Source organism: Lipotes vexillifer, unplaced genomic scaffold (genome assembly GCF_000442215.2).
Source record: "Lipotes vexillifer unplaced genomic scaffold, Lipotes_vexillifer_v1.1 scaffold639, whole genome shotgun sequence".
Taxonomy (NCBI): Eukaryota; Metazoa; Chordata; class Mammalia; order Artiodactyla; family Lipotidae; genus Lipotes; species Lipotes vexillifer.
In genome coordinates, this window is record NW_006786377.1 from 3,511,969 (window position 1) to 3,525,662 (window position 13,694).

Below are 13,694 nucleotides of genomic sequence, written 5' to 3' on the forward strand. Positions count from 1 at the left end.
CTAAGTCCCAAGAAGCAATAAACAGTGGTGTCACCTGTCACATAGCTGCCACCTCGCACAGCCTGCCTGACTCTGGGCCAGAGGCTCCCCTCAGCCTGGCACCCCTGTGGCCATAGTAGAGGTCATAACTGACCCTTCCAATGCAACCATGTGGATGGGCGTGGGAGGGGAAGTTTCCAGGAGAAAGGGGGTGTCAGGCCCCAGTCCCACCGGAGCTCAAGTCTTCTGACCAATCTGCCAGAATTGTGTGTGATTAGTATTCTGCAACCTTGGACCAGGAGTGTGGAGAAGTGGGTCATGGGACTGCTTCAAGGATGACATTGATTTCCAGTTCAGGATGATGCTGGACTCTGTGCCTCAGGTTCTTAACTAAATATGATGTTTCCTGTTTGGGTATCAGGTGCCTCAGTCCGGAACCCTGAAGCTGTCCCACCTACAGGAAGGGACATACACCTTTCAGCTGACGGTGATGGACACTGCTGGGCAGAGGAGCTCTGACAGCGTCTCGGTGACCGTGCTTCCCGTGGCCTTCTCCACAGGAGGTGAGAAGAAAGTCCTTCCCTCACATTCACAGTGGCCAACAGAAACCAGGTTGTTGATGGAAGGATGGTATTAAATTGGCATGTTATATTCTGACTGCATTACAGGGGCCCTTTCATTTTATTTTGGCTGTTGTTGAATGGGAAAATCTTTACTAAAAATATGATTACAGAAATAGGCTGCATTGTATTTTGGGCTAAGTGACACTGCTGAATTGGGGCGGGGAAGCGCTCCACACTCCAGGGGATGAGAATAGGCTGTGTGAGCCACGGGACCTGAGAGACGCTCCATCTTTCCGTGACTCAGTTTCGTGAAAGACATCTGGCTTTTCCAGGAGAGGATCTTGTTTAAAGGAGGGTGGTCTCTTTGATATGTATGTTCAAAGAATGCAGCCAAGGAGTACATTTAAAACAAAATATATGCAGTGCATATGTCAATTTAAAAGGACTATTTAAAAACTGTCATGGACAATTTACACAGATGCACAGATACGTTAATAACGTAGCTCCACATATATATAATGCTTCTCACATTCTGTTGCCCAGTGTAAACTCATTTCTCTCATTTACCTGTTTCTTACTTTCCCAAACATCTACATTTCGAAGATTAGCTCATCAAGTTAAAAAAAAAAAAACGTATATGGAACTCAGCAGCACTAAAGATATGGGGGTATAGCAGAGGGAAGCCCTCCCCCCAGTTCACTCTGGAGAAGTGCTGAGATAGTGTATGTGTGAGGGTCCTGTCACTTGTTCAGCGGATGCCTTCCCAGCATCTGCAGTGAACGGGAACTGTGTGCAAGGCAGTGGGCGTGGCTACTGCGCTCCACAGACCTGGTCTCTGCCCATGTATGGTGACCCTTCACTAGCCGTGGCTCTAGCAAACTTGTAGCCTGTCTCCTACATCCTTGATTCCTCAGTATTTGGATGGTAATCATGCCAGCAGTTGGGAGAATAAGAATAAAAAGATTTGATTTACTTGTACTTTGACTGATCTTCCATCAAAGACATGGGTCAGTGTGCATATTGGACATGAGGAAGGAGACTTTAGAATCCTAAGAACTCCGCCCCCTCGATAATTTGCCTTCCACAAGGATACAGCGCATTAGGAACATTCACAATTAGGTTGGCTGACGCCTGTCCAGCCAAGGTTTAAGCTGACCATGAGGAAGGAGGGGTGACTGCCAATGGACAGGCCAGACCCCAAACTCCAGTCCACTCACCGCAGCACCGTGAGTCAGCCACGGGGAGTGAGCCAGGCCTGCAGCCCGGCCCACATTCAAGCAGTCCCAGCTTGTTGATTTATTGCACCTGCACCGAAGAGCCAGTTACTCAGAACACACCTTGGAAAGCTGGCCATGTGCCAGGGCCGCTGCAAACAGCTGAAATCATCAGCAGTGGAAAACTCCTGGGCCCCGGGGGCTGTGCTCCCAGGAACAGGGCTCCCTGGGCAAGGAGCCAAGTCAACTGCTGGTTCTGGGAGAAACGTGCTCCTAGGAAGCTGTCATCCCCTGCAGAAATTAGAAAAGGGTTGTTTTTGTACAACTGAGGTGCATGGGAGGGAGAAACAGCCTGAGCTGATGGAGGCAAAGAGCTGACACCTCACCAGCTGCCTGTTGCTCTGGTTTACTTACTCAGGCCAGTTTTCTGGGGCTCCCAAGGCCAGTTGCCAATTGTACATTTCTGGCCTTTCTCAAGATGACGATAAAGTGTATTTGAAGCTGCAGAGAGTGAGTGATGTGATTCACCTTTGGTTACTGAAAGGCCAGTTGGGTATAGGTCTTACGTATGTAACTTTATACAGAAAATAAAAAGAATGCTATTGCATTAACTGCTGTCTGGAATCACTCACTGGTTAGACTGGAATAACAAACTATGAATTAAAGTTAATAAGCTATTACATCGACACATTGAAAACAAGAGGTGGGGATTGAGAGAGTTTCTGTTCCCTCTATTATATATACGGATCTTGTGGTCAGTGACTAGCTTTCATGATAACCAAGAGTGACACTTTCTGGGGTAAACAGACAAGCACATACCCCTGCTTCTGTGATAAGTTGGTTCAGTTTTGGATATAGAGGCTGCATGTTTTCCAGCTTTGCAAAAAATAATCTATTCACAGAGCAGGCCAACAAACACCTCTAAGATGATCCAGATATGTGGTCTCCATAGAGAATCCCAAACAGACAGTCGAGACATTTTTAAGATGGAAAAGAAAATACCAGAACTTATATATTTTAATTAATTAATTAATTATGGCTGCATTGGGTCTCTTGCTGCGCATGGGCTTTCTCTAGTTGCGGCGAGCGGGGGCTACTCCTCGTTGTGGTACGCAGGCTTCTCATTGCGGTGGCTTCTCTTGTTGTGGAGTACGGGCTCTAGGTGCACAGGCTTCAGTAGTTGCGGCACATGGGCTCAGTAGTTGTGGCTCACGGGCTCTAGAGCACAGGCTCAGTAGTTGTGGCACACAGGCCTAGTTGCTCCGTGGCATGTGGGATCTTCCCGGACCAGGCCTCGAACCTGTGACCCCTGCAGTGGCAGGCAGATTCTTAACCACTGCGCCACCAGGGAAGCCCCAGAACTTCTTTTTTTTTTCTTTTTTTTTGCGATACGCGGGCCTCTCACGGCTGTGGCCTCTCCCGTTGTGGAGCACGGGCTCCGGACGCGCAGGCTCAGCGGCCATGGCTTACAGGCCCAGCCGCTCCGCGGCATGTGGGATCTTCCCGGACCGGGCCACAAACCCGCGTCCCCTGCATCGGCAGGCGGACTCTCAACCACTGCACCACTAGGGAAGCCCCAGAACTTATATTTTTATTAATTTTTAATCTTCTTTAAATTTTCAATCTATTTTATAAGATGTATAATATGTTAATATGGTGGCACATGCATATGATTTATAGATTGGAGATAGGTATAGTCAAAAAGGTTTGGAGACCACTAATCTAGAAACAGATGGGTAGATTACTAATATGGATCTAGCTCCAAAACTACCAAGGACTAAGGAAAGCCTCGAGATAGTTAGGATTTTCATGTCATGAGTTTAAGAAATGTAAGCAGAGGCTGCATCCTGCTTGGTGTCCACAGAGTTTCCCTTTACTTTTCCTCCCAAACCCTTCCCTGTGTCCGAAGCAGATTCTCCTTTCTAGGCCCAAGTTCTCAGCCATAACTGCTGGTTTCCTGCGTCCTCTTCTTTCTGCCACCATTTCTTTTCTTTACCTCTTCTTCCTCCATAATCAAGGTATCTTCGAATTGCCTTCCACCCAGATGGACTCCTCTCCCCACATTTTAATTGAACTTCTTTCCAGTAGAACGTTTCCAAGACTCTCTTGGGCGTGTATACTATGCTCAGCTATTTGTCTCAGAAATATCATCATGTACCACTCTCCCGTGAACTGAGATAATAGTCTAGTCCATCTGTCCCTGGAGAATTACAGAATCCTTAAGACCTACTTTTAGCCTGATACCTTTAGTCTGCATCACTCGTGTCAGCAGTTGTTATGTAGCTAACAACTATAAAGTAAAGTTGGCTTAATCTGGAGTTGGGGGGTGCAGGGAATGCCTTTCAAGAAAATACATGTAGCTCTGAGGGTTAAAAACTCTTAAGAGCTCCAAAATGAAGGGAATTTCATTATTTGTAGAAAATAAATTCTCACCAGCTAGTAGCTAAAGATTCTGTTTATTCTTTACAGCACCATGGATCTATGATGGCCAGCAAACAGGGTTCAATAGTAGAAAGTTGATCTCAGTCAAAATTATTACTTAGGAAATGTGAATGCAAGAATAGCATATAGAAAGTGGTGTCTATACAGCTGATCACAGACACATGAAGGAAGGAGCCCAGCTGAGCTCAGCCTAAATCACCATGAGAAAAATAAATGGCCAGCTGATACAAAAAAAAAAAAAAAGAAAAGAAAGTGGTGTCTCTGATAAACAGTCAGCCAGCCAAGTACTGTGCAAGGGGTGAACCGGTGTTGAGTGGCCTGCTGAGGAGCTGATGGACGAACGGATGAATGCAGAGTGGGTTACCTGAGGGAGGAAACCCAGGGCTGGATGGGGAAGATCAGAGCTGCTGCTTCTCTGTTCTCACCTCTAAAGTATCATTGGCTTAGAGAAGGGCCCTAAGACGAAGAGCCGGGGAGGGGGAAGGGTGAGCTGGGACAAAGTGAGAGAGTGGCATGGACATATATACACTACCAAATGTAAAACAGATAGCTAGTGGGAAGCAGCCACATAGCACAGGGAGATCAGTTCGGTGCTTTGTGACCACCTAGAGGGGTGGGATAGGGAGGGTGGGAGGGAGGGAGATGCAAGAGGGAAGAGATATGGGGATGTATGTATATGTATAGCTGATTCACTTTGTTATACAGCAGCAACTGACACACCATTGTAAAGCAATTATACTCCAATAAAGATGTTTAAAAATAATAATAATAAATAAATAAGCTGGAAAAAAAAAAAAGACGAAGAGCCCATGGTGATTCCTAAGAATCAAGTCAGGAAGGTCAAGAAGAAACCCCCTAACTTTCCCAGAACCTATTGCTTGAGCACAGACTGTTAGGTGTTCCCTCATTATCTGCATCTCTTTATCCAAATGCATTTCATTATATGTATAGTCTCTGTTAATCTTGACACAGTAGAAGTCTTTCTTTCCTGCACTCCTGTGACTTGAGACTTGTTTACGAACAGGATGCTCAAATGTTTGCTCACGCTACCACTTCTTTTGTGATGACGGCTGTTGCATTGACATCACGCTGGCTTGCGATGGAGTGGAGCAGTGTCCTGATGGGTCTGATGAAGGTTTCTGTCAAAATCGTGAGTTGACTGCATCACATTTTGGGGTAGAAGGGATGTCTGTATTGTCACAATAAATGCAAACTCAGTAGTGCTCTTTTTCTGCCTTGTTTCAGGTATAACTTCATGTGAATGAGCTATGCCTTGAATTAAATGAGCATTTACTATGTCTTTAATGCGAGTTACAAATGTCAAATTTTGATATCACTTACGTTTTTAAGAGATTGTTTTCAATTTTCTACAAGATTCTTCCCCATCCTAAAAGTGCTGTTTAGCATATGCTTTTTTAAAAACTGAAATGAGGGACTCCCCTGGTGGTCCAGTGGTTAGGATGCCGTGTTTCCCATGCAGGGGGTGTGGGTTTAAACCCTGGTTAGGGAACTAAGATCCCACATGATGCACAGCCAAAACAAAACAAAACAAAACAAAACCAAAAAAAAAAAAAAAAACTGAAATGAGCTAACGTTTTCTTTTGATAGATTTTTTAGAAAATTTATGACATGAGGGTGTGGTTAGTCAGAGCTGTAAATCAGTCTTACAATGCCACGTATATAGACGCTTGCCGCAAGCAAGGAAGAAGAGCTGTGGAAAGTTGAATGAAGTGCACTGGTTTGAGCAAGGATGACAAATCTCAAAACCTTAGGGTTAAGTTGTGTCCTTGTCTCTTTCTTTATGTGAACTTTCAGAAAGCTAATTACTAGAAGAGAACTGAGTACTCATTTGAAAACAAGAACAAATAGTTTTTGCTGGGGCTCTGATATATCTTAGATGAATAAGTTATCATTCCCAAATGTCCATGACTTCAAATCTACTGCAAATTTAGTGGTTTTAGCTAAAGTTCAGAAAAGAAACCCAACAACTGATAGTAGCTCTTTCACCCTCAGTAAGCCTTGACCGCAAGATGGTGACCCACACGGCTGTGGCACAGCCTAGACCCACCGGACCAAGCAAAGATGCAGGCAGGGGCTCCTTGCGGGAGAAGTCCCAGAAAGCCACCCCCCCAAAACAGCCACCTGCATCATCAACCACAGAAAAGAGGAATCATTCTGCCTTTTGGGGACCAGAGAGTCTCATTGATCCTGGGATGCCAGGTAAGGGCTTGAGGCAGAGTTTCACAAAGAGTCTCATATAGTGACACTTGGCTCAAAATAAGGTTCTATTTGAAGAGTGTTAAAGAAATATCTTAAAAGAAAAGATGGAGTTAAAATGAAGAATTGGGCCAAAAAGAAAAAAACTTGACATTTTCTCTGATTATTTATAGTAAGGAACACCTACCAAATACGTTCATACATACGTACATATATACATACTCCAGAGGTATCAATACATTTTTTGTAAATAAGTTAGAGTTTAAAAGTTTCAACACCTATGTTAAGGAAACTAATGCCCTAAGTGTTAAATTTTAGGTTATTTTGAGGCGAAGCAGCATAACCCCTACCTGTTTATGTAAATCCTCTTCACACCAAACAAGTGAATGTGAAGAAAATATTGTATTATGTTGAAATGGTTGCATGTGCTAATATCTCAGTATTATGCCTCCAATTTAACTAAATTTATCATCTTTTGCTTTTCTAAAAATATGGCTAATAGTATTTTAAAATTCATGCATACTCCTAAAGCATTACAGGATTCTATTGTTTAAAAATTTTTTACACATTTATATTTGCATGATTGTATGACATAGGAGACAGAATATAGATTATCACATTTCTGTATGCTTTTGTGAATGTCTTTCAGTACTCAAACTCTGCATACATTTTACTGAAATAATCTGTCACTATTTCAGTAACTACTTTATGAAATTTTTTGTTCATTATAGAAGATACAGAAGTTGCAAATAATAAAAAAGGAAATGACTTAAAATACCACCCATTTATTGATAACAACTTTTAATATTTTGGTATATTTCCTTCCAATCTTTTATCTACTTTGTAGATTTTATTTTTTTTATTATTTTTTTTTCACACTTTACAAAGAGCATCCTTTATTGTGCATAAAAGTCACTGAGAAAAATAAGGATCAGAGTCACTGGGATTTTCAAAGAGATGAAATGCACATAAACATAAAAAGGAAGAAAAGCCATCAAATATGGTCTAATATTTCTGTTCTTTAGGAACTATTCTGTTTCTGTCCAAATCAGGAAAGCTACTCTAAAAACACTTAAGTAGGGCTTCCCTGGTGACGCAGTGGTTGAGAGTCCGCCTGCTGATGCAGGGGATGCGGGTTCGTACCCCGGTCCGGAAAGATCCCACATGCCGCACAGCGGCTGGGCTCGTGAGCCATGGCCGCTGAGCCTGCGCGTCCGGAGCCTGTGCTCTGCAACGGGAGAGGCCACAACAGTGAGAGGCCCGCGTACCGCAAAAAAAATAAATAAATAAATAAAATAAAAATAAAAACACTTAAGTAGTAGACGTTTTCATTCCTATATATATTATGTTCTCAAGGCATTTTGTCTTGTTTGATTTAAATTACATATCATGATGTGGTCAAAAACAGACATATTTCTATTTTGAATTTTGAAAGTTAGAAAGGTCAAATAATTTTCAAAAAGAAACAGGTCAATACCGGAGTCAGGGCTCATAATTGACATTCCTGATTCTCTGTCTCAAAATCTGACCATGAATGTTATCCATTATAAAATTTGAAAAAAATACAATTGCCTTAGGTTGTCCTATTTAAAAGTTAGATCACAAAAATGACTTGTAAAAATTGAGCATTGAGGATGAAATGTAAGATAATTTTATTTCTTCACATTTCTGCTCTTATAAGAGTCATCTAAAGTGAGTATTTCTACAAGTCTCCATTCTGACCAGGGCACGTATTCTGGATAATGTCTCTATACATATATTCACTGTATGGTTGTATAGCTTACTATTGATTTAGCATTTATTTAAATGTAAGCAATAAAGTACTTTAAATTGTTATAAACAAAAGAAAATCAATAAGTAATCACCAAAGCAGAATATCTGTTCTACTCCCTGAAACAATATATTATCTATAAAATGTATTTATGTTAGAAATCGAAAACTTGAGATGCTCTGTCTCTTCAAAGCTTCCTGTAAAACAAATGTATTAAATTCTTACTTATATTTCCCAACACATGTGCATGCTCACATATAGATGCACATACAACATACAGATGCACATACAAACATTCAGTAAGTAAAGGGAAAAATCACCTAAATAATCACATAAGAAAGATCTTTTTAAAGCCCTCAAAATGTGTACTATCACTGTACAGGTTTGTGATTTGTTAAAAATAGATCTAAATTCACCAAGTAAGCAAGATAACTTCATGATCAGTCTTCAGAATAGTTCTTAGAATTTAAAATTTCCTATAAATAAAATGACTTACAGATCTCTTTGTTACTCACATCACTCTGTTATTGGTCAAATCAGTCATAGAATCAACTGGGTCATTCCATCACTGGATGACTTGAATAATTTTTTTTTTTTTATACAGCAGGTTCTTATTAGTCATCAATTTTATACACATCAGTGTATACGTGTCTATCCCAATCGCCCAATTCAGCACACCACCACCACCACCACCACCACCCCCACGCCGGACTCTGTAGATTTTAAAGTGCTTCGATACAAATATGTCTACAAAATATCCTACAAAAGGCTTTTCTTTCAGACAGTTTAGGTTAAGTGCCCTACGGATGCCTGCTTTTGTTTATCCTTGCTCGTACTGCCACCTAATGGGAGAATTTTGCCACTCCTTCCAAACCTTGGGATTTGTTTGACTCCATTTTCTCCATATGGAATGTTTGTATGGAGGAGACAGTCACCTAAGGAACAGAGTAAAGGGAGACCAGGTGTTTTGGGCAGCAGGGATGAAGTTGACAGAACAAACTGAGTTCTCGGAGGCCACAACGGGTGAACTCTTGCTCCGTCACTGTGGACGAGAGGCACACATGAACTTGAATGAATTAGCTGAAGGCAGAGTGAAGACCAAAGGCCAGTCTCCTTCATTAGGTTCTAGTCATGGCTCTGCCTTTAGAACCCTGAGTAATTGCTTCATGTCTCTGGACCTCGTTTTACTCATCAGTTAATAAGAGCTTCAACCAGATGACCCCTAAGGCCCTTCTAGCCTGGTATCTGTTTTGGGGAATATGAAAAGCCTGACGCTCACGCAGGCCTCCATCAGCCCTTGTCCGTGCTAGATATTGCTCTTTGATCCCAAATTTATCTCCTAGGGGTTGAGGACTCAGCCTCAGAACCCTTTTGCAAATAATGCTCCAGGCTGCCACCACCGGTTAATGATAGTTGACACCCAATCTGAAATATTTTTGCATTTCTATTTTTTTTTTTAATTTTTGGCCTTGCTGCATGGCACAGCAGCATGTGGGATCTTAGTTCCCCGACCAGGGATCAGACCCGTGCCCCCTGCAGTGGAAGTGCAAAGTCCTAACCACTGGACCACCAGGGAAGTCCCTGCATCTCTATTTTTGTTCTTTTTGATAATAAGCCTTTGACTTGGGCTATGAAGATGTAAAGAATGGAGTTTCACAGATGCAGAGAGATTAATATCCAGTTATTATTTATTCTATGTATTATTTTTCCTAATCACTAAAGTAATATGTATTTACTGTAGAAAATTTGGAAAATATAGAAAACTATAAAGAAGAAAATTTAAATCATCTAGCAAAACTCACCATTAATATTTTTTTGCATTTTCTTCCAGTTACTTTTACTTATATACATACACACATACATTTATTTAGTTTTAACAAAATTAGGATATTATTTTTACAAAACTTTTATTTTTCTCATTTATGAGTATTTTCATACGTTATTAAATGTCCATCAAAAACACAAATTTTGAAAGTCCAGGGTGGGAATTCCCTGGCGGTCCAGTGATTACGACTCTGCGCTTCCACTGCAGGGATCACAGGTTTGATCCCTGGTCGGGGAACTAAGATCCCGCATGCTGTGCGGCACAGCTAAAATATTACAAAAAAAAAAAAAAAAGTCCAGGGTAAAGAAAGTGGGAAAGAAAGAATAGAACCTTGAAAGTGTTGGAAAGGGCTCCCACAACACATGGTTTCTGTTTGGACAACATCCCCCTTCTCCCTCCTCTTCTGTTGTCCCTGAGACCACCAGACTGGAATCCCCAGCCTCCAATTTCATGTAATTTGAATTATGTTATATTCAGCATAACATAGTAGACTTAAAAATGCATTATTGTTTGTGGCCTATGCCTGAGTTTTACAAGGATTATCAGCCAGTACAGTAAATATGAACAAGTTAATTTTTCTGCTGCCTCCTTCCCCCACAGACTTGTGAGGATAAATAACACTTATTGAAGAGATGCTAAAGAGATACTAAGATTAATACTAATAATGTATACAGAAAGTAATGAGATGCAGTTTTTCATGTATCACATTGGCAAAGGTGAAAACATAATAATAATGCTTATAAGAGTACAGAGAGGGAGATACTGGTAGTCCAGTGGTTAAGAATCCATCTTGCAATGCAGGGGATGCCGATTTGATCCCTGGTCAGAGAACTAAGGTCCCACATGCTGCGGGGCCGCTGAGCCCATGAGCCACGACTAGAGAGAAGCCCGCGCGCTGCAATGAAGAGCCCATGCACTGCAATAAAAGATCCCACGTGTGCAACTAAGACTGGATGCAGTCAATAAATATTAAAAAAAAAAAAAGAGAGAGTGAGTATGGGACTTCCCTGGTGTCGCAGTGGCTAAGAACCTGCCTGCCAATACAGAGGACACAGGTTTTAGCCCTGGTCCGGGAGGATCCCACACACTGTGGAGCAACTTGGCCTATGCGCCACAACTGCTGAGCCCGTGCGCCACAGCTACTGAGGCCCACACGCCTAGAGCCCATACTGTGCAACAAGAGAAGCCGCCGCAATGAGAGGCCCGCTCACTGCAGCGAAGCGTGGACCCCGCTCACTGCAACTAGAGAAGGCCCGTGCGCAGCAACGAAGACCCAACGCAGCCATAAATAAATAAATAAGACTTGACCTTTAAAAACAAATCTTTAAAAGAAAGAGTACAGAGAAACAAGTCTCACATACTTTTGGTGGGATTCAAATTAGTATAGTCTTCCAGAGGGCAGTTTCTGAAGCTTTGTATGTATGCCTTGACCCAATTATCCTGCCCTTGGGAATTTATCCCAAGCATGTTACTAAGGATGAAGTTAAGGGTGTGTGCGAATATTCAGTTCCACCAGTGAACACACACTCCATCCTCTTAGAATCGTTGGAGCGGATCACAGCGTCGCAGCGGGGCTTGCACTTGCTTGGGATGCAATAGCACAGTCGCTGTGCTGTTGAAGATGGTTGCAGTTGCAGGGCCTGTTGCCTGCGTGGCCCAAGTCATCCATTCCCAAGGCTGTCTGTCCCCTTGTATCTGACCCGGCCGAAGGAAAGAAATCTGGTTTCCAGCTCTGCAGAGTGCTAGAAAAGTGGCGGTGTGTCCACATTCACACTGAATCTGCTTTTTTGTTTGTTTGTTCGTTTTTGTTTTCGAAATGAGAATTCATGTTCAGCCCGTTCTTTAAGGATCCGAATTAAGGCATGGACTTAGTAGAACGCACAACCTTCTGTATGGAGGTGAGGGTTTCTGCCTGCGCTTTCTCGGATTCCCACGCCAAATATGCCAAAGCCTCGCCGTTTGCCTTATCTCTGGAGGTAATGAGCAAGCAGCTTCTACCTTTGCGTTACTATGGAAAGTATTTTATTCCGAGAGGACATTCTCACGAAGGATATTTAAAGGGATTTTTTCACATGCCCCATATTTCCATTCCGTTGAACTATCTTTATTCTAATTGAGAAACCATTTTGAAACTATATAGCAACACTTCTGGGAAGGTGGTTTGAATGTTTTGAAGCCTATTAAGCAGCACAGCTGAATAGTCTATTATGTTCCAACATGGTGGCAGGAATCAACTGGATTCTCAAATGAATGGAAATCCAGTTCAAGGAAATGTACTTATCACAAATGAAGATAATCAGATGGTTATTTCCACAAACTTATTTTGAAGGGAGTCGTCCACTTTCGTTGACCTACTAACTTGTTTGGACAATGTTATCTAATGAGCTATAATCAGCAGATGCCTCTAAGCATACCCAAGTATTCTGGGGCACTGAGAGAAACGTTGGTCTTGGAAGAGGCGCCTCCTACCTTCTACAAGGTATCAGTCTAAAAGCTTTGGTCACTGTAGTGGGGACTACATAATTTTATTATTTGAAATCTATAGATGGTTTATACAGTAAATTCTATTTTGTGACATCTGACCCACTTGGGTCAGTCCCAAGGAACCACTTGGTTTTAAACAAAATGACATGGTTTATTTTATCTAGAAGTTAGTTGAATACCTCCAGCATTCTGCTAGGATTAAAATATTACCCTCCAGCCAAATACAAATATGTTTGTAAACACTGATAGTTTTCTTAGCCTGCCTCCAAGAATGAACTTGGAACTCCTTTAATCTTTGACAAGCTGTAGAGGCTTTTTCAAGGCTGCCTAGTACAAACAATATGAAAACAAGCAAAGAGAATGCCAATGAGTTTTATGACTGTAATGAGGCCTAAATAACATTTCCAGTATGAGCAGACCAACTGTCACTGGTTAGCTGTGATCTCGTCCTAGGACAATCCAGAGCATTTCCTGAAGAGAGCTTCCTCTTACCTGTTTTGCAGACATGCAGTGTGGTCTACCAGTGAATAGTGAGAAAGGACAATTCTGTGGTCTGTGTTAGTTGGCAGGGGCCACAGGAGGCTATAGAACATTCTGGAAGGCAGGCCCACATAGTAGCCACTTTCCCTGCTGCTTTTCCAACTTCCCTTTGGAACATGCCTGCCTGTTCTATGGTGACTGAAAATGAAATTAAAATAGCTTCCATCCGGCTTCCAGCTCTCTCTGTGAATGCATAGCTATGCATGATAAACATAACACAATAGATCATTCAGAAGAGGGGAAAAATAATTTCCTAATCCTTCTAAAAGGATCATTACCAAAATGAATTATTTGCATAAGTAAATGATGGAATTTTCTTGTTTTGTTCTGACTGCTGCATTGGTTATGATAGCCTATGATAGGATGTATGGAGGTGAGGCATTTTTCTGTGCCATATGCTGATGTCTAGGAAGAGTGAATCAGGCAGTCTGGAAAATTTTGGTCAGTTCCTTCAAAAATATAGAAAACAGGGCTTCCCTGGTGGCGCAGTGGTTGAGAGTCCGCCTGCCGATGCAGGGGACACAGGTTCGTGCCCCGGTCCGGGAGGGTCCCACATGCTGCGGAGCAGCTGGGCCCGTGAGCCATGGCCGCTGGGCCTGCACGTCTGGAGCCTGTGCTCCGCAACGGGAGAGGCCACAGCAGTGAGAGGCCCATGTACC

At 42.3% G+C, this 13,694-nt stretch overlaps 1 protein-coding gene across 1 annotated transcript in view; it reads left to right on the plus strand.

The window, feature by feature from the left end:
* LRP11 (LDL receptor related protein 11) overlaps nucleotides 1-13,694 on the plus strand; it is a 44,051-nt gene that overhangs the window by 16,775 nt on the left and 13,582 nt on the right. Inside the window, exons 3-5 of the mRNA XM_007458751.1 lie at nucleotides 401-542; nucleotides 5,223-5,348; nucleotides 6,212-6,418. Of these exons, the coding sequence (XP_007458813.1) occupies nucleotides 401-542; nucleotides 5,223-5,348; nucleotides 6,212-6,418 (475 nt within the window). The remainder of the gene's footprint in view (nucleotides 1-400; nucleotides 543-5,222; nucleotides 5,349-6,211; nucleotides 6,419-13,694) is intronic.